Source organism: Barbus barbus (assembly GCF_936440315.1).
Source record: "Barbus barbus genome assembly, chromosome: 10".
In the NCBI taxonomy this organism is placed as follows: Eukaryota; Metazoa; Chordata; class Actinopteri; order Cypriniformes; family Cyprinidae; genus Barbus; species Barbus barbus.
In genome coordinates this window covers 9,007,048-9,030,289 of record NC_136738.1, presented here as the reverse complement: position 1 = coordinate 9,030,289, position 23,242 = coordinate 9,007,048, and the positions used below count along the sequence as shown (strand labels likewise).

At 36.1% G+C, this 23,242-nt stretch overlaps 1 protein-coding gene across 3 annotated transcripts in view; it reads right to left on the bottom strand.

Annotated features, from left to right (window-relative positions):
• Positions 1-2,791: 2,791 nt before the first annotated feature.
• Positions 2,792-23,242, bottom strand: part of LOC306875695 (dynein, cytoplasmic 1, intermediate chain 2a) — a 41,456-nt gene continuing 21,005 nt past the window's right edge. For all 3 annotated transcript variants that reach the window (XM_079426376.1, XM_079426377.1, XM_079426378.1), the window contains 11 exons: positions 20,827-20,913; positions 18,517-18,679; positions 18,331-18,430; positions 12,948-13,073; positions 10,377-10,523; positions 10,096-10,209; positions 9,613-9,746; positions 8,436-8,580; positions 8,211-8,351; positions 5,320-5,445; positions 2,792-4,167 (listed from right to left, as the gene is read on the bottom strand). In XM_079426376.1, the coding sequence (XP_079282502.1) occupies positions 4,054-4,167; positions 5,320-5,445; positions 8,211-8,351; positions 8,436-8,580; positions 9,613-9,746; positions 10,096-10,209; positions 10,377-10,523; positions 12,948-13,073; positions 18,331-18,430; positions 18,517-18,679; positions 20,827-20,913 (1,397 nt within the window). In that variant the 3' untranslated portion in view covers positions 2,792-4,053. The remainder of the gene's footprint in view (positions 4,168-5,319; positions 5,446-8,210; positions 8,352-8,435; positions 8,581-9,612; positions 9,747-10,095; positions 10,210-10,376; positions 10,524-12,947; positions 13,074-18,330; positions 18,431-18,516; positions 18,680-20,826; positions 20,914-23,242) is intronic.

Genomic DNA, 23,242 nt, shown 5'->3' with positions numbered 1-23,242 from the left:
TGTGCATGTATGTGTTTGTGGCCAGTACTCTTTCTCTCTCTGCTTGACTTATGCTGCCGTGGTTTGGCTTCATTTTGAGTTTAACCACAGACTTATTCCACCGCCCTCCTACAATCACCCTCGTAAAGCCTCTCTGTGCTGTTCCTGGATCAGCTGTGCTGTATGAAACACAATGCTTTAAAAACAGTTCAGACAGAGTGGTCTGATTCTAGATCAGCACCGCAGCTCTGTTGTCTGTTTTGGGTGTTGTCTTCATGTGAATCAGAGGGATGGCTTGCATTAGCATTCGCAGATGAGCAGACTTGAGGTTTCGGGAATTAATGTGTTCATAAAAAAGAATTCAGGAGAACTGAAAACATATGGGAACTTCTTCTGGACAAAGTTCATTAAAGGGATTTCCAAAGCAAGTCTGGAGTTTCCCTGCGTGAGACTAAAGACAGACACTGAGTTGATTTCAACAGGTGTGTGCATCAGGAGTACAGTAGTCCCTCTTTTTGGACTAGAGTGGAAAAATACTCAGTCTTTGAATAAGGAATGTTTTAAACAAACATTCAGCATTTTAAAAATGTTACATTACACAGTGGATCTCAGCTTGTTTTGCTTCAGAGGCCAGATTTTTGGTAACTCAACAGTACATAAACCGTTTATCATACAACACTACATAAAACTCCCTATACTACGAGAGACAATGTGGCACCACAATAAGGGGACACATTCTCTCAATATTCAGATTAGTGCTCAATATATGGGGTTTTCAGTGGACACATCTTTTGGACATCAGTGGACACAAACTATTACCACCTATAGTAAATACAAGGATTCAGCCTAACAAAGAATCAAACACATTTGTTGCTAGTGCAACATTATTTCATCCATGTCACAGTAAAGTGGAATTTATATGCTTAAATTTTGAATATAGCTGATTAACTTGAAGTGGAAGGCTATCACTTGTTATAATTAAATCATTATAATAGAGTGCTGAAGGGATGGCACATTTTTGATGTCCAAAACCCAGAGACGAGTTAACATTTGAACACTTCTGGGTCCATTGTTCCTGAAGTCAGTGGGTGGTTAAATGCCATAAATTAGGTTTGTGGTTAAGATATTTTCACATATTATTTTACAATATTTAAATATGTAATGACCCCTTTTGCTTTTTAAAAAGCTTTTACTTGTCTTGAAAAAGATGGTTCCTAACAAGTGGATAAATCTAAGTCTAAAGAAATCCCCAACATATTCTCTAAATCTATCATCTAAAATATATTTTAAAATGTAATTTATTCCTGTGATGACAACATTTTAGTCAGTTCAGTATAGTTTAATAATAGCAGTAAGAGAATGACCTTCATCTGGCTACATACAACTATAAATATTGTGTTAGATAATGTCTCATAGATATTCCATTCCAGCATATCTAAACATGAATGCATGAAAAAGCACATTCGGATTGCAGCTCACCTTTTTTTTTTAATTGCTGTCAGTATTATGCTTTACACCCTTTTTGAATCATGCATAGCAGGATGAGGTTCTTCTGCAGCATTGTGATAGAGCTTCTTTGCATTGTAATAGATTTGTTGTATAGGTGTTCCGAGAGGAGCAACAAACACACAGCCGCTATGTCTCACTATATGGTAAAATGAGAGGTTTCACAGGTGTAGGACTCCTCTAATTGAGGTCTGGAAGATGTGTGTGAGATTGCATTTGAAGGAGCGTGAAGTAAAGGCTGGATGCACTGTAACCCCGGCTCTTGTTTCTTCACTCAGCACGTGTTTTCTCCGCACGCAGCACGCAGTCTGCTTTAACTCTAGTGATCTTCTGCAGCGATTGTTTCACGTTCACTTTGGAGGACAATCCCTCCAATATTTTATTCTGCTGGCCGTTTAAATTTGCTGTATATTCAGACTAAATTTCTTTTAGGCACCACGAATTAAAAAAAAAAAAATATATATATATATATATATATATATATATACGTATATATATAATGTATTATTGTATAAGATGTTTTGCCTCAGTCAGTCCTTTCACAGGTTAATGCAGTCCATGCTCATCAGTCCTGCATTTATTTGATCAGAAATAAGGTAAAAGAGTGATATTGTGAAATATTCCAATTTAAAACAAGTGTTTTCTATCTGAATATATTTAAAATGTAAATTTTTTTCCTGTGATGCAAAGCTGAATTTTCAGCATCATTACTCCAGTCACATGATCCTTCAGAAATCATCTTAATATTGTGCAGATTTACTGCTCAAAAATCATTTATCACTTACTCTGTCCTTGGTGAATACAAATATTAATTCATAACTTTTGATCAGTAGTGTATTTCCACAACTTGTTTATTCTCTCCTCTTGAAGGTTTATTATACTGTGGCTTCCACAAACATTACATATTTTTATTGCTTCTGTGTCATTGTCTTTTATTTTTCATATTTTTACATCTTGCAAGTAGAATCCCACCACTGGTTTCACTGCTTTTAATAACATGAAACCAAATAATAATATGATGCACTATTTTAATACTTAAAAAAAAGTACAATATAAAAAGTAGTACAATATAATAATCTACTCTCTACTATATATCTACTATTAATAATTTACTAACCAAGTTGATAGTAAATCTGTGGAATTTTCAAGCAATGGCCAAAGTATTAAGAAAGTATTAAGGCTGAAGTATTTTTTTTAAAGATTATGTCTGATTATGGGAACATGCATGGGATCTAACAGGAAATACAAATGTTTTATTTAATATGGAAAAACAACACATTAACAGACTTAGGATATTTGGTTTAAATGCATTTGATTATTGTATTTTCATTTATTGAAATAAATTTCAATTGTTACATTTCAAACGCAGAATTTATTGGAAATTCCATTAAACACGAGGAATACTGTTGGAAACAGCTGGAAGCAACATTTTGAAATCTTTGCAAACCTACTTTCGTCTTTCAAAATACTACAGGAAAGACTACAGGATGACTTCAAACTGATTGGAGGTAAATCACAAGAGATTTGGCTTAGAAAACGAATTCAGATATACAAAGATATTCAAAGAGGTTCTGCAAAAGTTACCATTAGCGTTTCAAACAGGTGTGAACACTGGAAGAGGAAGACCTTGATCTCTAAAACAGACACTTCAGATAGTCTAAAAATGAACCCACTATATTGATATGCATCGCAAATACGTGATTGTGCCTCTGCTGAGGTGAAGAGGAACAAGATCGATGATTAACAGGAAGAAAGAAAAAAAAAAAGTCAAATTATTCCAGCATTTGGTCCACAGCTAGACTCAACAAACTCAATACTTGACGCTGAATATGACCCACTGACAAGATCTGAAAGAGGTAGATCTCTACAATTCTCTTGGTCTGTGATCAAGTACAAAAAGATACGACGGTTCACTAGTATTGAGAATAGTACCGATGTTAGGGTAATTCTGACAACCTCTCAAAAACATATTTCACCCCAAAATCAAAAGAAAACAATTACACGTGAAAGAAAATGAAGCCTATTTTATGATATTTTCTACTATTTATGACATCTAGCACTTAAGCACATTCCCTCACCCCCAATTCTATTTTACAGTATTACACTAAAAACCTGTAATACAAAATTTGTTATACTAAATCTGTGTCATTTGAGGCAGCAAATTTATTCCTTTAAACCTTTTGGTTTACATCAAAATGTGCTCAACTGTCATAAAAATAATACAAAAAACAGCTTCACTTTCTTAATGGAAAAATTGTTGTTTCCTTTTTTAATTTTGGGGATCCAAGGTTTAATATTTCATATTTGGCTGTGCATAATAAGCTGAGAGTTTAGCACGCTCAGAGATACCTGGATAGAAACAGAAACATTCATTATGGTTTTGTTTTTTGCATGCAAATGTTAAGGCTTCTGGTCATGGGCCTCGCACTATGAATTGCACCTACAGTCAATTTTTCGTATTTTTACTCCAAACAAAAAGGTATAATCAAAGGTTTGCACACAGAAATAATTTCATTTCCAAAGACAGACGTGATAACAGCTTTCTGAGATCTGCTGGTTTGATGACGATCAAGCGGTGAGGCGCTGAGCGGCCAGTTCCTCGGCATCATCGCGGTTCTCGTGGATCTCCGCCAGCGTCCGCACAAAGCGGGTCCATTCGTCGTTTCGCGGGACCGCAATTTGCTATGGTAGAACAGAGAGAGAAACATAATACAGAGCGTTTTGTAAAGAGGTATAAAGTCTGTTGTGGCCACACAGCGGACGATCAAACTACTCTTGAGATTATCAGAGTGAACTGACCCCTGCCTAACAATCATCCATCTCGTTCTTCTACTCTATCTGCTGAGTGACAGAGGCCCTCTATGGCCCCTGAAGGGCCGTGCTGTTAGGGCCCCTCTGACAGACATATAATTGTAGTGCGTGTTATATTTAGAGGCTCGGAGTGGGCTTTTTACATGACTGTCTCAGTGACAGAACAGGAGCGAGCGAGAAAGGTGTTACAGTGTAGCGAGTCTGTGATGTGTCTTAAAGGGATAGTTCATCCAAAAATGAAAATTCTGTCACCCTCATGTCGTTCCAAACCCGTCAGACCTTTATTCATCTTCGGAACACAAATTAAGATATTTTTGATGAATTATGAGAGCTCTCTGACCCTCCCATAGACAGCAAGGGTCCCGACACGATTAACGCCCAGAAACATAGCAAGGAAATCTGTAAAATAGTCCATGTGACATCAGTGGCTCAACTTAAATTTTGCAAAGCTACGAGAATACTTTCTGTCCACAAAGAAAACAAAAATAACGACTTTATTCAACAATTCGTCTCCTCTGCATCACCCTATAATAGCGCCATTCTGGAGAGTATCAACATACACAAAGAATGTATGCAGCATATGTTCACGGACACATTATTTACATTCAGATCAAAGTGTAAACAATGTATCCGCGTGGCACAACTGACACAGAACAGCATATGGTGTTTACGTTCAGTCGATACTCTTCAGAATGGCGTGATGCGGAGGAGTCATTATTTTATTTTTGTTTTCTTTGCACATAAAAAGTAATTTCGTAGCTTTGTAAAATTACAGTTGAACCCCTGATGTCACATGGATTATTTTAACGATCTCCTTGCTACGTTTCTGGACCTTGAGCGTGTAAGGATCCTTGCTGTCTATGGGAGGGAAAGAGCTCTTGGATTTCATAAAAAATATCTTAATTGGTGTTCTGAAGATGAACAAAGGTCTTACAGGTTTGGAACGACATGAGGGTGAGTAATTAATGACAGAATTTTTCTTTTTGGGTGAACCATCCCTTTCAGTAAACTCTACAGTCTCACCTCGCCAACGTCGTAAATGTGGATCTGTCCCTCTGAGTCACCCACGGCGATCTCTCTGCCCGACTGAGACCAGCGCAGTCTGTTCAGAGCAGGACTGCCGTCCACTGACATGCTGGCAGTGGGCACCTGCACACACACACACACATACACACAGGTTAAATTTATTTTCTCCATCTGACCATAAAGACTGAGTGTCTGTGATGTTGCAAGCGATGACATCTGATCTCTATGTTCAGTCAGTACCTGATACATCCACATTATATATTTTATTTGTCACAAAGAGGTTGTTTAACATATAGGAGAAGGGGATTCATTACTTCCATGCTGATATTTAAAAGTAACTGGCTGTCAAACATGTTGAAGTACACACAGGACAAGGCTGAACACAAGAAACTGTACATTTTCATAACTGTACATTTCACATACTGGCTTTCTTTTACAGCAGAAATAGCTTATAAGAACATAGAGCAACAAACACACTCTGATGCCTTGTTGCGAATTTGGACTCAAACTGTCAATGAGTAAAACATGCAAAATAAGTAGTAAATTATATACAGTAAGCTCACTGTATACAGTAAATGTGACCCTGGAGCACAAAACCAGTCATAAGTAGCTAGGGTATATTTGTAGCAATAGCCAACAATACATTGCATGGGTCAAAATGATCTATTTTTCTTTTATGACAAAAAATCATTAGGATATTAAGAAAAGATCATGTTCCATGAAGATATTTAGTAAATTTCCTACCGTAAATATATCAAAACTTCATTTTTGATTAGTAATATGCATTGCTAAGAACTTCATTTGGACAACTTTAAAGGCACCTTTTTTTGCACCCTCAGACTCCAGATTTTCGATTAGTTGTATATCGGCCAAAAATGTCCTATCCTAACAAACCATACATCAATGGAAAGCTTATTTATTCAGCTTGATGTATAATTGACACTTATGACTGATTTTGTGGTCCTGGGTTACAAATAGGAAATAGCCCAAATTATTTCTATATTATTACTAGGGATGTAACGATATCAAAATCTCACGATGCGATATTATTGTGATATGAAGTCCACGATATGATAGTTATTGCAATATTTAGAAAAAGAAAAAGACAAATGAAGAATTGGGATTTTTTTTTTTTATTTTGGTACATTTTAAAATTAAACTATTCTAATTCACTTTGAGAGTTCAAAATTAAGAGCTCCAGCCCATGTTCTTAAAGAAAACTTAAGTCAGAAGAAAGTCAGTGAATTGACTTGTACCTGAACTTTAAAGGGGATTCGCTTTTATTTGGGTTTTTTTCGCAAGAATAAAGCATAACTGGTGGCTGTTGCGTTCCCAAACACGCGTTAAACTCACAGCACAGGCAATAAACGAGTTCACAGCATTCATTCACTGTGAACGGAGCCGTTCCAAGGCACGGAAAACACTGAATCACAAGCTGGTTGCTTGAACAATGTGTCCGCTTCACTTTAAAACATGCAGCAAAAAAAAAAAAAAAAAAAGCTAAATGAAGGGATTAAGCCATATTGTGCGTTTGGTATTAGTTCGTTTAACATGTAATGTCCCAAAGCATAATAGCCCAAAACAAATATATTTTAAAACACCTATCGTTTCAAATCGTCATGTGACCACGATAATATTGAGACAGTTTTGATATTGCGATATTGATAATATTATTACATCCCTACATTTGATGCTGTACACTTTTAGTAATGAATCATATTTTAAAAGCAATGCAGATTTATATAAACACTGTTCAAAATTTTTTCAGAGTTCGAGGTTGACAAAATTCTTTGAATTTTTTCAAAGAAGTCCTTTCAGATGTTCACCAATGAAGTCTTTATTTGATTAAAAAAAAAAAAGCAATATTGTGAATATAATTATTTAAAAAATTATATAAAATAAAATAATTGAAAATGACAGTTTTCTATTTGAATATATTTTAAAATGTAATTTATTCCTTCTGTTATTCTAAAATAATTCGGAAATAATTATCATCAATGTTAAAAACAGCTGCTTCATATTTTTTTGGGAAACAAAGACACAATTTTTCAAAATTACTTCATGAATAAAACCTTCAAAAGAACAGCATTTATTTGGAATAGAAATCTTTTAGAACATTCTAAATGTTTTTACTGATCAATTTAATGCATCTTAGCTAAATAAAATATACATTTTTGGGGGGGAAGAAAATTAAAAAATACTTGACTGATAACTGACTTTGAATAGTACTGTATATGCTGTACATCTTTTCAATTTAACACTACTCATGGCAGAAATGTTGTTGAACATAAAGCGCAAACTCACAGTGTTTGATTATTTTCATGCAAATGAGTTTTACTTCAAACATATTCCCCCGGTTTCACAAACAAGGTTTAGGCCTAATCCCAGACTAAAGTGTAAGTCTGAGCTGTTTCAACTGAAAGAAACTTGCACTGACTGATCTTAAAATATGGCAGTGTCTTTGTTTTGTCTCAAGATGCACACCAGTAGTGTTTTTTCTAAGGCATGTTTATAAAAACTACTTAAATGTCCTTGTTGAACTTTTGACTAATCCTGGTTTAACCTAAACCCTGTCTGTGAAACCAGGCCTTTAAACCTAATTAGGTACGCAGTTTGTTTTAAAAACTGGCTGAAAAAAATCTTTCATGATTTTCATGAGACGATTTCAGAGCAAATAAATAAATATCCAGATACACTGAATATTGTCAATATGCGGAAAAAATGTTTTGTATGTAATTTTTTAACTATATTGCTCAAACCTGAAGAAAAAAAAATAAGATTCTGCCACTGGATAAAAGTTTGATTATGAGTTCAGACCATTATTGCTAATACTAAATTTGTCACTGAATATGTGCATCATTTATTCAATACTATTTAATATGGTTCACCTCTGTGTCATTGTTGAGGTTCCACAGGTCGATGCGTCCGAGTCCGTCCACACAGGCGAAGAGAGTGGGATGAACCGGAGACCACATGACATCATAAACATAATCTGAGTTGTCCTCAAACGAGTACAGTGGCTTGTTATTCTACAGCAGAGAAAGCAGCGCACAGTCAGCCGAGAGATTCATGAATGAGTGTTATGTAATAAGTGTTTATAAATGCTGTGCTACCTTGGTGCTCCAGAGTTTAACGGTCCAATCAAATGAGGCGGACAGGAAGAGATGAGAGAAATCTACGGGTCCTGCCGCTGTGTGACAGTGAATGCCTGTGATTGGACCATGATGCCCCTCGAACATCTCACTGATACCTGCCCGACTGCTCACACACACACACACACACACACACACACACACACACACACACACAGAGAGAATGGCAGAGGTTTAATGATCAGCATCTCAGCATGTTTCCATAAATCAGTTAACACTTCACATCAACTAACACACACCGCTGAGTGTGTGTGAGCTCATTACTGTGAGAGGTAAACAGCCGTGTGAGAGACGCTGAGTGTGTGTGTAGAGGATCAGATAATCACAGCATCACCAATGAAGAGGGAACATTCACTCTCTCAGCTCATTACGGCACACACAAACACATCGACTACATCCCATTCATAAAACAAACCGCTTTTCATATTTTTGATATGAACACTTGCGTCGGAACTTTCAGGACATTCCAAAGTTTAGAGAGACAATGAAATCCAATCTGATTTCTGCTTCAGTAAAGCTCTACGAACACAGTAGACACCATACATTTACTATTAACAGAAATTCAATATTAGTTTCCTTATACATATTTATTTACAACTAAATAAACATCAACACTAGTATTCAAAAGTTTGGGGTCTGCAAAATTAAGTCTCTTATGCTCACCAAGGCTGCATTTATTTACAGAAATTTTCTTTTAAAAAGTAATTTATTCCTTTGATGGCAAAACAGAATTTTCAGTAGTAACATTACAAATGTTTTTACTGTCACTTTTGATCTATTTAATGAATCCAAAAGGAACAAAACTATTTCTTACAATAAATCTTACTAACCCCAAACTATTGAATGGTAGTGTACATATACAGAATTACAATATATTAATAAATATTAAATTATTAATATATTGTATATTTAAATAACTTTTTTTGGATTACACAGTTTTAAATTAATAACTTAAGGTAAAGAATTTTGTCAATCATACTAATTAAACTGGTAAGATTTTTGTATTAGTCCTAATACACTGAATGTGTTACATACACAGTATCCAGCTTTACTATTTTAATTAATGAATATATAGCAATTATTGAATAGCAATTATTATTTTTGCAATAACATTATAAGTGTTTCGTGTGTGTATTACCTGCCATGACGACAGGCTGTGTAGACTGATCCATCCTCACTTCCCACCACAAAGTTATTAACATCACCCAGAGGGAAGGACATGGAGGTGACCGCAACTGATTTAGACTGCTTAAACACCAGCTCCATACTGTCCTGTTGACACACACACACACACACACACACATCAATAACACCACAGCCAACAGCCTCTTCCACAGATTAGAAATGCGCAATTTAAATTCAGCCAGCGCTTTACCAATCATTAACATCTGACACTGCGGTTTGGCAAATGTTTTTGGAAACTCAAGGTTGAGCAGCATGGAAGAGGTTGTGCTCCTCAGTGGGCCTTTTATAGCGCTTCTGATATCAACAAATTCATGTCAGCAAGATTTGTACTCAACATTCACTATTTTTACTGGTTGAGTAAGCAAGTCGCTTTCTTTGAGTGTGATATTCAAACTCTGAAACTATGATGGTATATTTGAAGGGCATTTGTGGGTACCTGTGGTTGAGACAGCATGTCCAGACTCCAGGAGCACATCTTTCCATCAGTGGAGATGCTAATGAGGTTATGAGCATTTTGTGTGCCAACCACATTAACACAGTACACTGGGTGCTGCATAGAGAAACAGCAATGTAAGGTTAAGGGTAAATAAAACAAATCGGAAAAATATGCAATATTTTGTTTAAGGCCACCATAATAATAATAATAATATCTCAAGGTTCTTGGACTGCACCTACTGCTTTGCCTCATTTCCAGTATGGTGTGTGAACGTCACGTACCGTGTGGGCCGCAGCAGAGAGAGGCGTCCTCTGGACAGGAGTGCGTCTGTTACTTCTGTTGTCCCAGAGGACGATCTGTCCCGAGTAAGTGCCACCGACAACCAGGTTAGGATGAAACTTTGCAAACGCTGCAGACATGACAGCGGACTAGAGGAGTGAGAAAGACAGAGATAATTACACATTTCTTCAATCCTACAGGACAAATCCACAGGAAGTAAGGTTTAGCAGCTTCACCTGTATAATCAAAATTGCAACTACCACATATAAATGTTACAATCCATGTTTTAGCCTACTCACTGAAATTGCCCATTGCAGGTCATCTGCTGATTCTTGTTTAGAATGTTTGTGTATTTAAAAGGATAGATGACCATAGTGAAAAATAAATATACTAAAATGTATTTGAAGTACATTTATTTCATGCTAAGTATTCTACAAATACATTTACATATTTATGTACTTAATAAAAATACCCTGCAATTGAACTTTTAGTATACTAAACCGGTAAACTTGAGTCTGCTAAACTGGAACCACAAATGTTTTACTTTGTACTTTAATTGTACAGTAGTAGTGCTGAAGTCCAACTAAAGATGCATTGAAGTATATTTGATTGTGCTAAATTCTTCAGGTACACTTTAATTATCTTGCATATCTTGACCGATATTATTCAAAGATCATAATAATCATCAATAGTGACATTAAAACACATTTTAGGCTTAATGTTAAAAAAAATGTGCATTGTGCACAAGTAGTGCTCCAAATAAATCTTAATTACAATTATTAAATCAGTAAGTCTCGAGTGACATGTCAGTAAATGTTAATAGATTTTATGATAAGTATGAAATAAGTGCATTTTAAATGCATTACTTTTTTACTAAGGGATACAAAAATGAAACGATACGTGATAAATTACAAACGCAAAATAATACATATATATATATATATATATATATATATATACATATATATATACACATATATATATATACATATATATATATATATATATATATATATATATACATATATATATATATATAATAATAAAAAAAAACTTTAACAGTTGAACTTTAAAGTCTTAAAAATTAGAGTTTTCATTTTTAGGTGAATTAAGATAACCCTTTAATTATTGAACAACAGAAAAAAAAAGTTTATACTATTTGAAAATGAATGCATAAATGGGGGAGAGGTAAGTAAACTTCTCACTGCTGCTTCTCAGCGGTTCAGCTGATATTTTCACAGTCCTGTACCTTCTTGTTTTTAAAAATAGTTTGTGAGCAAAGCTACATTATAAAAGCCTCTGAGGTGCATCAAGCATAAATGCAGTTTGATGTGACCTCAAATTCCACCATGACACCTCAAAACACCAATTGAATGTAAAGGGAGTTTACATTTTTACACCAACCACTAATGATGCAGCTGAACTCACTTTTCTCAAGGAAGAGTTAACCCCAACACACTGAGCAAAAATATGGAAAAAGTAACAACTTCACACCTCTTTGAGTGTGTGTGAATACCGCAGGAGTTTTTCCACGAGAGTGAGTGTGTGTGTGTGTGTGTATCTGTTGCTGAGGGTGGCACATGTGGTTCTACTCAGGCCGTCCCAAGCAGATCACCTCAGGCCAAACACACAGCCAACACTGAACATACAGCAACACTCATCACATACACAACTGATCAGTGAAAAACATCTAAAAGAAATGCTACAATTTGCTTCTGTACTGTTTGTAATGCAGCATAATGGCTAGAAGGATTGAAATCTTCGGGGTTGAGTCTGATGACCATTTATATTTTAAATCAACTGAAGTCAAAGAGTTCACATAGTAAATTGTCACTCATTTTATATGTTCTTATAATTTTAATTTAATTATACATTTAAATAAAATTCCTAAAAATATTAATAAGTGTTTTTTTCTTGCATCTCACTAGCTTTCCTGCATGTGTAATGTGAAATTTAAACAAATCTCTCCTCTTTTACGAACAAAATTGTGCAAATAAAGTAATAAAGTAACACAGTTATTAAACATTTTAACGGTTTGTAAATTATTAATTTATGAATGTTTTATAAGCTTAAGTTAAAACTGACCCGAGGACTTCAAAAGATGTATGCAGATTTTAAATGTACTGGGAGGGTTAAGCAGTATTCAGTACTGAATATTAGAAAGTGTTATATATATATGCTATATACTGTATGGAAAAGAGAAACTTGAATAGTCTTAAAAACTTCTTCTTTTGTGATTGATCCATGCAAGGAAAAAGTCATGGCTTTGTGATGACAAGAGTTTTTGAACTATTCCTTTAAGGCATCACAAGTGTGTGAGTGTATGTGTTTGAATGCCAGTAGAGTGAAATCACAGTGTGCAGGGGAATGAGAAGGAGACAGAAAGATACAGAGAGGAAGAGAGGATGGAAGGAAATCCGGCAGCAGCCCACCCGTGAAATCTCAGGCCGGTGTGTAGGTGTTTGTATATGACAATCATGTTATGTAGGATGGCTTTCAGGAGGTGTGTGAATGTGGAGGAGTGAGAAGTCAGTCGTTGCTGATTGAAGGCAAGTCTGTGTGTGTGTGTGTACCTGACAGTGGAAGACATACTCCGGTGTGGTCTTCTTGTATTTCATGTTCCAGACTAAAGCCACTCCATCAGGCTCATGCGGGGCTTCCTCATTATTGTTATAAGAGGCAACCAGCAACTCTGGATACTGTAAACACATGTGTACAGGTCAAGAACTAGACTTTATACTACATAAGAAAAACTTCTGACTTCAAGTCTGGTTACAGCTTTTTCTGTCCAACAAGCATCCACTTGTATGTATGTATTCATTCATTCATTCTTTGGACTACCTGTTACAAACATGCATGGAAAAAACTTTAAAAAAAACTGTCACTGGGAAAAAATATATTTTTTAATAATAATTCAAAATGCAAATTAAATGCTACATAAAACAGTTGTACCCAAAAAGAAGAAATCATTTACTCATAGTTTACCCTTACATTGTTCTAAACCTATATGACTCAAAAAAGTAATAGACAATTCCTGTGATATATTCAGACTGAAATGTACAGTGCCGTGAAAAGGTTTTTGCCCCCTTCCTGTATTTTTTTTTTTTTTTGCATATTTGTCACACTTAAAAGATTCAGATCATCAAACTAATTTTAATATTACACAAAGATAATGCAAGTAAATACAAAATGCAGTTTTTAAATTATGACTTCATTTATTAAGGGAAAAAAGATGTCCAAACCTTCCTGGTCCTACGTGAAAAATTAATTGCCCCTTCCTGTTAAATCATGAAAGAACTGTGATTAACCACATTATTTTAGAAAGCTGAGTTAAATTTCACTAGACAAACCCAAGCCTGATTACTGCCAGACCTGTTGAATCAAGAAATCACTTAAATAGAACCTGTCTGACAAAGTGAAGCATGCTTAAAGAGCAACACGTTATGCCGCGATCTAAAGAAATTCAAGAACAGATGAGAAAAATAGTTGACATGTATCAGTCTGGAAAGGGTTATAAAGCCATTTCTAAGCCTTTGGGACTCAGCAAACCACGGTCAGAGCCATTGTCCACAAATGGAGAAATCTTGTAAGAGTGGTGAACCTTCCCAGGAGTGGCCGACCTACCAAAATTACTCCAAGAGCGCAACGACGACTCATCCAGGAGGTCATAAAAGAACCCAGAACAACATCTAAAGAACTGCAGGCCTCACTTGCCTCAATTAAGGTCAGTGTTCATGATTTAACAATAAGAAAGAGCCTGGGAAAAAACGGCATCTATGGGAGAGTTCCAAGGCAAAAGCCACTGCTGACCAAAAAGAACACAAAGGCTCGTCTCACATTTGGCAAAAAATATCTTGATTATCCCCAAGACTTTTGGCCAAATATTCTGTGGACTGATGAGACAAAAGTTGAACTTTCTGGAAGGTGTGTCCCCCGCTAAATCTGGCGTAAAACCAACACAGCATTTCATAAAAACGACATACCAACAGTCAAACATGGTGGTGGTAGTGTGATGGTCTGGGGCTGCTTTGCAGCTTCAGGACCTGGACGATTTTTCATCTTAAAAATATATTTAAATTGAGACCTATGCTCTCAAAGTCAAATGCAGAAATGTTATTTCATGCGTTTATGACCTCAAGGTTAGATTATTGTAATGCTTTATTGGGTGGTTGTTCTGCACGCTACAGATGGTTCGAAATGCAGCAGCTAGAGTTTTTACTAGAACCAGAAAGTCTGTCAACACTGCACTGGCTCCCTATTAAACTTTGTATAGATTTTAAAATCGTGTTAATTACTTATAAAGCCCTGAATGGTTTAGCTCCTCAGTATTTGAGCGAGCTCTTATCGCATTATAGTCCTCCACGTTCACTGCGTTCTCAAAACTCTGGCCATTTGATAATACCTAGAATATCAAAATCAACTGCGGGCGGCAGAACCTTTTCCTATTTAGCGCCAAAATTCTGGAACAATCTACCTAACACTGTTCGGGAGGCAGACACACTCTGTCAGTTTAAATCTAGATTAAAGACCCATCTCTTTAACCTGCCTTACACATAATACAGTAATACGCTTCTAATAATAAAATCTGTTAAAGGATTGTTAGGCTGCATTAATTAGGTCAACCAGAAGCGGGAACACTTCCCATAACACCCGATGTACTTGTTACATTGTAAGAAGAATGGCAACTACGCTAATATTAATCTGTATCCAGATCAGATGGTCACTGCAATCACCAGATCCAGTCCGTATCCAGATCAGATGGTGGATCAGCACCTAGAGATGACCTCTACAGCCCTGAACGTCAGCGGAGATCAGGACACCTAGATGAGCCCAAGAGACAGATCCCCAGTGAGGAACTTGTCACCTAGATAGCCATCGGGACAAGACCACGGGAACCAAATGAGTCCTTTACACAATCTGACATTGCTGCAGTTGGAATTGAACTGCTGGTTTGTCTGGCCAGAGGAGAACTGGCCCCCTGACAGAGCCTGGTTTCTGCCAAGGTTTTTTTCTCCATTCTGTCACCGATGGAGTTTGGTTCCTTGCTGCTGTCGCCTCTGGCTTGCTTAGTTGGGGACACTTCATTTCCAGCGATATCGTCGACTTGATTGCACAGATACTATTTGAATTGAGCTGGATGATGACATCACTGAATTCAATAATGAAATTCCTTTAACTGAAAATTGAGTGTTTAATCTTGTCATTTTACATTATTGACACTATTTTCCTATTTTGATTTTGAAAAATTGCTTTGACACAATCTGTATTGTTAAAAGTGCTATATAAATAAAGGTGACTTGACGATTTGCCATAATTGATGGAACCATGAATTCTGCACTCTGCAATCAGAAAATCCTGAAGGAGTTTGTGACCTCAAGCTCAAGCGTACTTGGGTTGTGCAGAAGGACAATGATCCCAAACACACCAGCAATTCCACCTCTGAATGGCTCAAGAAAAACAAAATTAAGGTTTTGGAGTGGCCAAACTTTGATTTTCAGTCAAAGTCCGGACTGAAATCCGATTGAGATGCTGTGGCATGACCTTGTCCTTTCATGCTTGAAAACCCTCCAATGTGGCTGAATTAAAACAATTCTGCAAAAAATTCCTCCACATCGATGTGAATGACTCATTGCCAGTTATCGCAAACGCTTGATTGCAGTTGTTGCTGCAAAGGGTGGCACAACCAGTTATTAGATTTAGAGGCAATTACTTTTTCACGTAGGGCCAGGCAAGTTTTGGACAGCTTTTTTCCCTTAATAAATGAAATCATATCAAAACTGCATTTTGTATTTACTCGGGTTATCTTTCGGGTTAAAACTTGTTTGATGATCTGAATCTTTCAAGTGACAAATGTGCAAAACTGGAAGGGGGCAAAAACCTTTTCACGGCACTATAAGTCATATATGTTTGGAATGACATGTTGGTGAGTAAATGATTACATTATTGGTGAAAAATAGCTTTTCCAAAAAGAAAGCTAGTTTTTCCAAAAATCTGAGGAGTAACATGACATGTCATTACAGCTGTGCAGTGTTTTTAATTCAATCTTATAAATTAAGACATTTTTTAGTTTCATTTGTAGTATTTAGCCACTAATTGCTTTAGTAATTCCATGACACCAGGAGATTTCTCATGTAAACTCACATTGACAGCATTGTTTCAGTGTGTGTTTTGTGCTCTCTCTCAAATCACACACATCTGTGCTGTGGACACACATGAGGTGCAGTGTGTTTCAGGGGGTTATACTCTAGATCTATTACATCAAACTAGACACAGCGACTTCAAGACATCATCTGTTTGAGCTTCTGTTTGATACAGTGGAAGAAATCAACACTTCTAAACATATAGCCGATGTAAAATATCTTCACATTCAAATTTGGTGGCTTAAACAGCATTTGCTTGTTTTTAGAGGACCTTCAACATTTCTGTCGGTTTCAGACAAATTCCTCTTATTATTTATTTCACATTTACTATTACTATCAACAAGCAGACGTTCAAGAATATCATGGGTAGCAAAAACAAAAAAATGGGTAGTTTTGAAATCTAGTGAAGGTAATTTGAAGTAAAATGTGAACAGGGTCATGAGCAACCATCATGAACATCAAATGATAAATAAATGTGTGTAGTTGTCAAATTATAAAATTGAAGTGTTCTTATTTTTATCTCCTTAAACTACATCTGAAGAGGGTGTCAAACATATCCAAATCAGGTATGTTCAAATGTTTAACTGGACCCTATTATAAAATATATCCATTACTTAATTACTTAAATACATATTATATTCATTACTTAAACAATACAGTGCTGCTTGAAAGTTTGTGAACCCCTTGCAGAAAATGTGAGTAATTTTAACAAAATAAGAGATCATACAAAAAGCATGTTATTTTTTATTTAGTACTGTCCTGAGTAAGCTACTTTACATAAAAGATGTTTACATTTAATCCACAAGACAAAAAAAAATAGCAGAAATGATTAAAATAACCCCATTGAACCTTTTTTAATAGTTGTGTTTGAGACCCTCAATTGTCCTCAGTGTGAAAAGATGGATCTCAAAATCATACAGTCACTGCTGGAAAAGGTTCAAATATGCAAAAGATGCAAGAAAACTGAAGAATCTGCAGGACATGGAGGACTTTTCTGAAGAACAGTGCTCAGTTTAACTTCAGAACAAACAAGGGACTCTTGAATAACCATCACAAAACAAAACAAATCATGGATCATCCATAACCACACACAGTATTAAGAACCAAGGGTTCCCAAACTTTTGAATGGGGTTATTTTAATAATTTCAGCTATTTTTTTTTGTCTTGTGGACTAAATGTAAACATCTTTTATGTAACATATCTTACTCAGAACAGTACTAAATAAAAAATTAACATGCATTTTGTATGATCTCTCTTATTTTGTTAAAATTACTCACATTTTCACAGATTCTGCAAGGGGTTCACAAACTTTCAAGCAGCACTGTATATCCAATTATTTTTAATGTTTTCATGAACAACAATAGCAGTAGTTTTGATAAATTGTAAAACTAACCTATTAATGAAAAATATAATTCAATTTCAGCCTAATTTCATGTGCAACATATCAGTAAGATTTTTACAAGTTTTTGAAAGAAAAACTTATGACCAAGGCTGCATTTATTTGATCAAAAATACAGTAATAACAGTAGTATTGTGAAATATGATTACCATTTAAAATAAGTGTTATCTATTTGACAACACTATCTACTTCAGACTAATTTAATGTGTCACTGCTCAAAAGACTAATTTCTTAAAAAAAAAAAATCTTACTGGCCCCAGATTTGAATGGTATTGTATATGTTATATAGCAATGGATATAAAGGCTTCAAATGTCAAAAAAATAAATAAAAAAATAAAAAACAGATTAATATATTTCATGAAAATCAATATTTATACTTGAAATTTTGACATAAATGAAGTTTAGGAGTTCACGTACCTGTGGGGACCAATCCAGACAGGTCACCACTCGCTGTTTGGACCAGCGATCATCAACAAACTTCCTGTTTAGAGACAGTTTGGCCCCAGCCTGCATCTCACTAGACACACACACAAGTATCTCACATTAAACAATGCACATGAGCTGGTTTGTGATTTTGTTTAGGTGAGTAGGGCTGACTGTTACCCCTCCTTCTCCTCCATGTCACGGCCGCTGTAGTCGAAGAAAACATCCACGTGTTCGGACAGAGCGCGCTCAATGATACGTGTGCTGTGATCAAAAAACTCCATGAACTCCTCCGTGTGCAGAATCTGCAACTTCTCCTCCTCTGTTAGCTCATAAGGGGGCGCTACACTCACAAACAGACAAGAAACAATGGCAGGTGTGTAACGGGGTGAAATTAATTGCATTTATGCATCAGAATTGTTGAACTCTTGATTCTAGTGGTTGACAAATGTTCCAAAGTGTTTAATTAAATAGTGTTTAATTCTCCATAACTGCATGGCTGTGAAGCAGTTCCAGGTTTGTTCCAGTCAATCCAGTATTGAGCCATGCAAGATGCGTAATCGTTATTGTAAGAGAAAAGCTCTACCCAAAAGATGTCTAAACACATGTATATCGCAGGGAACAATTGTGCATAAGTGGAAGAATGGATTCCAAACCACTAAACAACTGAAAATTTAATGCACACTCTGGGTAGAATCATGTCTTGAAGCAGGGGGCACTAAATTGTGTGCATTAAACTCAATATTTCAATGGTCTGCTGTGAATTCTTCCTTACATATATTTCTTAGCTAGATTGTGTTTCCATTACACCAACATTAAACTAAAAATGGACACACTTTATTTTAAGGTCCAATTCTCGCCATTACAAACCAATAACTACGACTTCTGTCCAGGGCCGGAGTGGGACTAATTTTTAGCCCTGGAGTTTCAAGCCTTAGACCGGCCCACTTTTTTTATTTATTTTTTTGTTCTGGCCTTTTCAGTGCCTCCTTTGTGCTTTCTATTATCCATTTTTTATCTATTATTTTTTGCTCGCATATTTCCAACAACTAACTTTTTTTTTTTTTTTTGAGCAAGGTGCAGCTGTCAGGGAAGTCAACAGATAATTATGTCATCATTAGGGTTGCCAATTAACTTCAGAAATGGAAAATAAGGGACAATTGTGATTCTTTATCTTTTATTCTTTGAGAAAATAGTGTTCTTGTATTCTTTAAGAAAATAAGTGTTTATTCTTTAAGAAAATAAGGAGCAGAATAAGGGATGCTCCAAATATTTGTACTGTACCATAATGTAGGCTGTTTGCCTGAAGTTAAAAATAAGTAATAGTCACAATTATTCTAAAAATAATTTTAATTTTATACAAAAAATGTCATTGACCTGTGTAAATTGTACCATTATAGAACTGTGAATTCACAAGTGTAGTAATTTAGGAGGTGAAAATACTGTGAAATTACATGCATACAAAATGGCATGAAATTTGAAAGCATAACAACTGAAGGTCAATGAAACGTCAGTCAATAAAGCATTATTTTTTAAAACAATGGCACTTAAAGTTTTGAACTAAAATATTATTGCAACTATATCCTTTGAATGAATAAAAATGCATATTTTTCAATTAAAGAAAACTTAGAGAGTGTGGTGCTTCTGGTGCTTGGATTTGTACTTTAATAATGAGGTCCAAGTTTAAGGATAGGCTACTAGAAGTTTATTTATTTTTATTTTTTTATGTATTTTTTCTCCCTGTCTCTCTCTCTCTCTCTCTCTCTCTCACACTCTCACTGTTTAACAGTATTACAATGAAAGATGTCTTCCCTCAGGTAGATTGAATGTTTTCCTGCCTTGCTAAATGTTGGTCTCATGATCAATAAGTTGCTTGCATTGGCCAAAACTGATTTGACAGAGTCAAAACACAACCTGCACCAGGTTGCCGTTAGCGTGAGTCCCGCACGCTGTGAAGCAGGAGCAGCCGGCAGAGGATTCCGCTTGGTCTTAAAGCCTTCCGCAAACGGCTACTTCACAAAACAATGATTTGAGCAAAAAGAATGATTAAATATCAATTTAGAATTTGTTATTTATATGGTCTGGTGAAAATAATAATAAGGGCTGAACGAAAATAATAGATAAAAAGAGTGGGGCTGCTATGAGTGCAGGCACTCTAGGGACAGCATCCATATCAACCCAGTGGCATGACAACACCGCGGCCCTCACAGCCAAAATAACAGACCGGCCCACCGGGAATCCTCCCGGTGCTCCCGATTAGCCAATCCGGGCCTGCTTCTGTCTCAATAAACTCCTAATTTGCAACTAATAGTTAATGAGGTAGTTGTTAAATTTAGGTATTGGGTAGGATTAGGGAAGTAACTAATAAAAAATCTAAAATGAAAAAGAAAACAGAAAAATTATATAGTACATCAATGATACTAAAATAACACTGATGTATTACACTAGAGTCGGTAGGACACTGTATATGAAGTGTGTTCAATACTTTACCTTCCTCATCTTGTTTCTCTGCTGGTTTCTCTTTTTCTGCCTCAACCTCAGGCTGCGGAGTTGCGGTCTCTTCCTCCTCATCTTCCTCTGCAATAGGAAGATCACAAACATAATTCACACCAGAGCTGCTGATCTGTCTTATTATAGGGCCCATGTTACACACTACTTGGGTTATCACTGGGTTAATATAGTATTTTCAAGATAACATTTGTTTACTGTGGGTTAATGGGTATTAAACAACTCATGGTGACATTATAACACTAGAAATTCATTGTTAGCAAAATCCACATTTACGTATCAACACCTATTCAGTGCTCAGCAACTTGGTCTAAGTACAATAGGAACCACTCTGCATGAAGTCAGCCAATAGTAATAGAAATCATTAACATATGTAAATAACCTCTTAAAGGTACAGTAGCAAAAGCAGTCTTTTTAATTCGAAGGGTCAGAGAGTGTAATAAACGTCATGAAAAACTAAAATTATTAAATATAATATAATATAAAAAAAAAATACTTTGAGACTTTTTTTGAGATGAAACCACTGTAATCCAAAAGGTGGGAAATTTACTTTCATTTTTACTTATCAACCATAGTGGTTAAATTAAAGCTATACTTCACCTGCCATTTTCTCTAATTAAAAATATAAATAAATTATCTAACAATATGAAGTGGATCAAAAAACATACAATGTGCATTTTTAAATGTGACTGATACTTGTTGAGGCCTCTGTACCTGAAACTGAACAAACACAATATATGTATGAGTGTAAGATAAACAAATTACCATCATTGTGCTCAAACAGAGGTTCCCCAACCACCGGGTCACGACCCACTACCGGGCTGTGGAAGAGTTGCTACGGGGTCGCAAGAACGTTCAGGGAAAAATGTGTATAGATATGACACTGTTATTTATTGCGTGTTAATGATTGTTCTAATTATTCTATATTTTCGTTTTATGCGATTGATATAGATTAGCACTTTGGCAATTTATGTTAAATAAGTAAATGAAAGATTGCTCTGATCCGTCACATATTAGGGGTTAAACGGATCGCAGTTTATCCGTGATACGTACGGATGAGACCCCACTGTTCGGCACGCACGTGATTCACAGATTCATTTGCCAATTTACACGTTCAAGCAATTTTAAACCACAAGAAGAAGAAACGAAAGAGAGCTCAATTCGTTACTCATGCGCTGTTCTCGCACACAAAGCGTGCACAAGCAAAAGAGATGCGTTTCAGACAGTGCGGAAATACCGAGTTGCCTATACATACACATACAATTAGTCTATGTCAAAAACCCTTTGTGGCATTGTCATTCTCTGTGCTTTAAATATTTTTTCCTTGCTTATCCGAAAAAATGATCCGATCTGTGATAAAAAAAAAAAAAAACACAATATAATGCTATTGTAATACTATTTAATTGACTAATAAATATTAGGCTATATCTCAACCCCAATCCCCCCCCACACACACCTCCAGACGTTCCGTGAGAATATTATACGATATTATTATATGAGAATATTATATAATATATGCAACCGGTCTGTGGTGTACAAAAGGTTGGAGACCCCTGTGCTAAAAGAACCAGCCTTTTAGCAGGTGATGGATGTTAATTTCACCCTAAATCTCCATTAACATAAAATAACCAGGACTGTAGAAGGATTTGCTTCATTTCACTGGTTCTGATTAATATAAATAGAATAAGTGGGGGAAGAAAATCAAATTGAATCAGCCAACAAATTCCTGAAACCCAGTGAATATGTGACAAGCCCATGACTGCTAACAGCCTGTTTAGTCTGTTCAAATGCCCAAGAACAACATGGAGTGTGTTTGTGTGTGTGTGTGTGTTTGGACATTGTATCTACAGCCCAGAGTCCGTCCTCTCTCTAATCTACTGGGGGTTACGCCATCACCGAGGTCTTAACCAACCCGTCCAACAGACTCCCAGCGTAACTGAGAGAGGGACTATTCAGCAGCGCATCCCACACACACACAGGGCAGCAGGTGCCAGCGGCTGAGACAGCTGACGGCTGTGTGTGTCAGGCAGATGGTTTTGCTGCATTTGTGTGTGTGGTGGCACAGGGATGGCACAGGGGTTTCTGCCTGACTGCTCTTAGTCAAGACTCTCTCCGGATACACAAGTCTGTGCAATTAGAGAGTCGGCAGGGGGTCCAGGGACCGCTATTCACCCCCAAACATGAGCAGCTAAATTAAGCTTCTGCCCTGACCAGCTGTAAGCCACACACGGCTCATCTCTGACAATACTCTACCAATGAGGCCTGAACTAATGTAAAGCTCAGGGAAAAATTTTAAAAGGATGTTAAAGCAATAGTTCCCAAAATTAAATGTTTTCATTCATTTGCATTCATACTGTTCTGAATCCATATGAAACAGAAAAGGAGAATATCTGAAGAA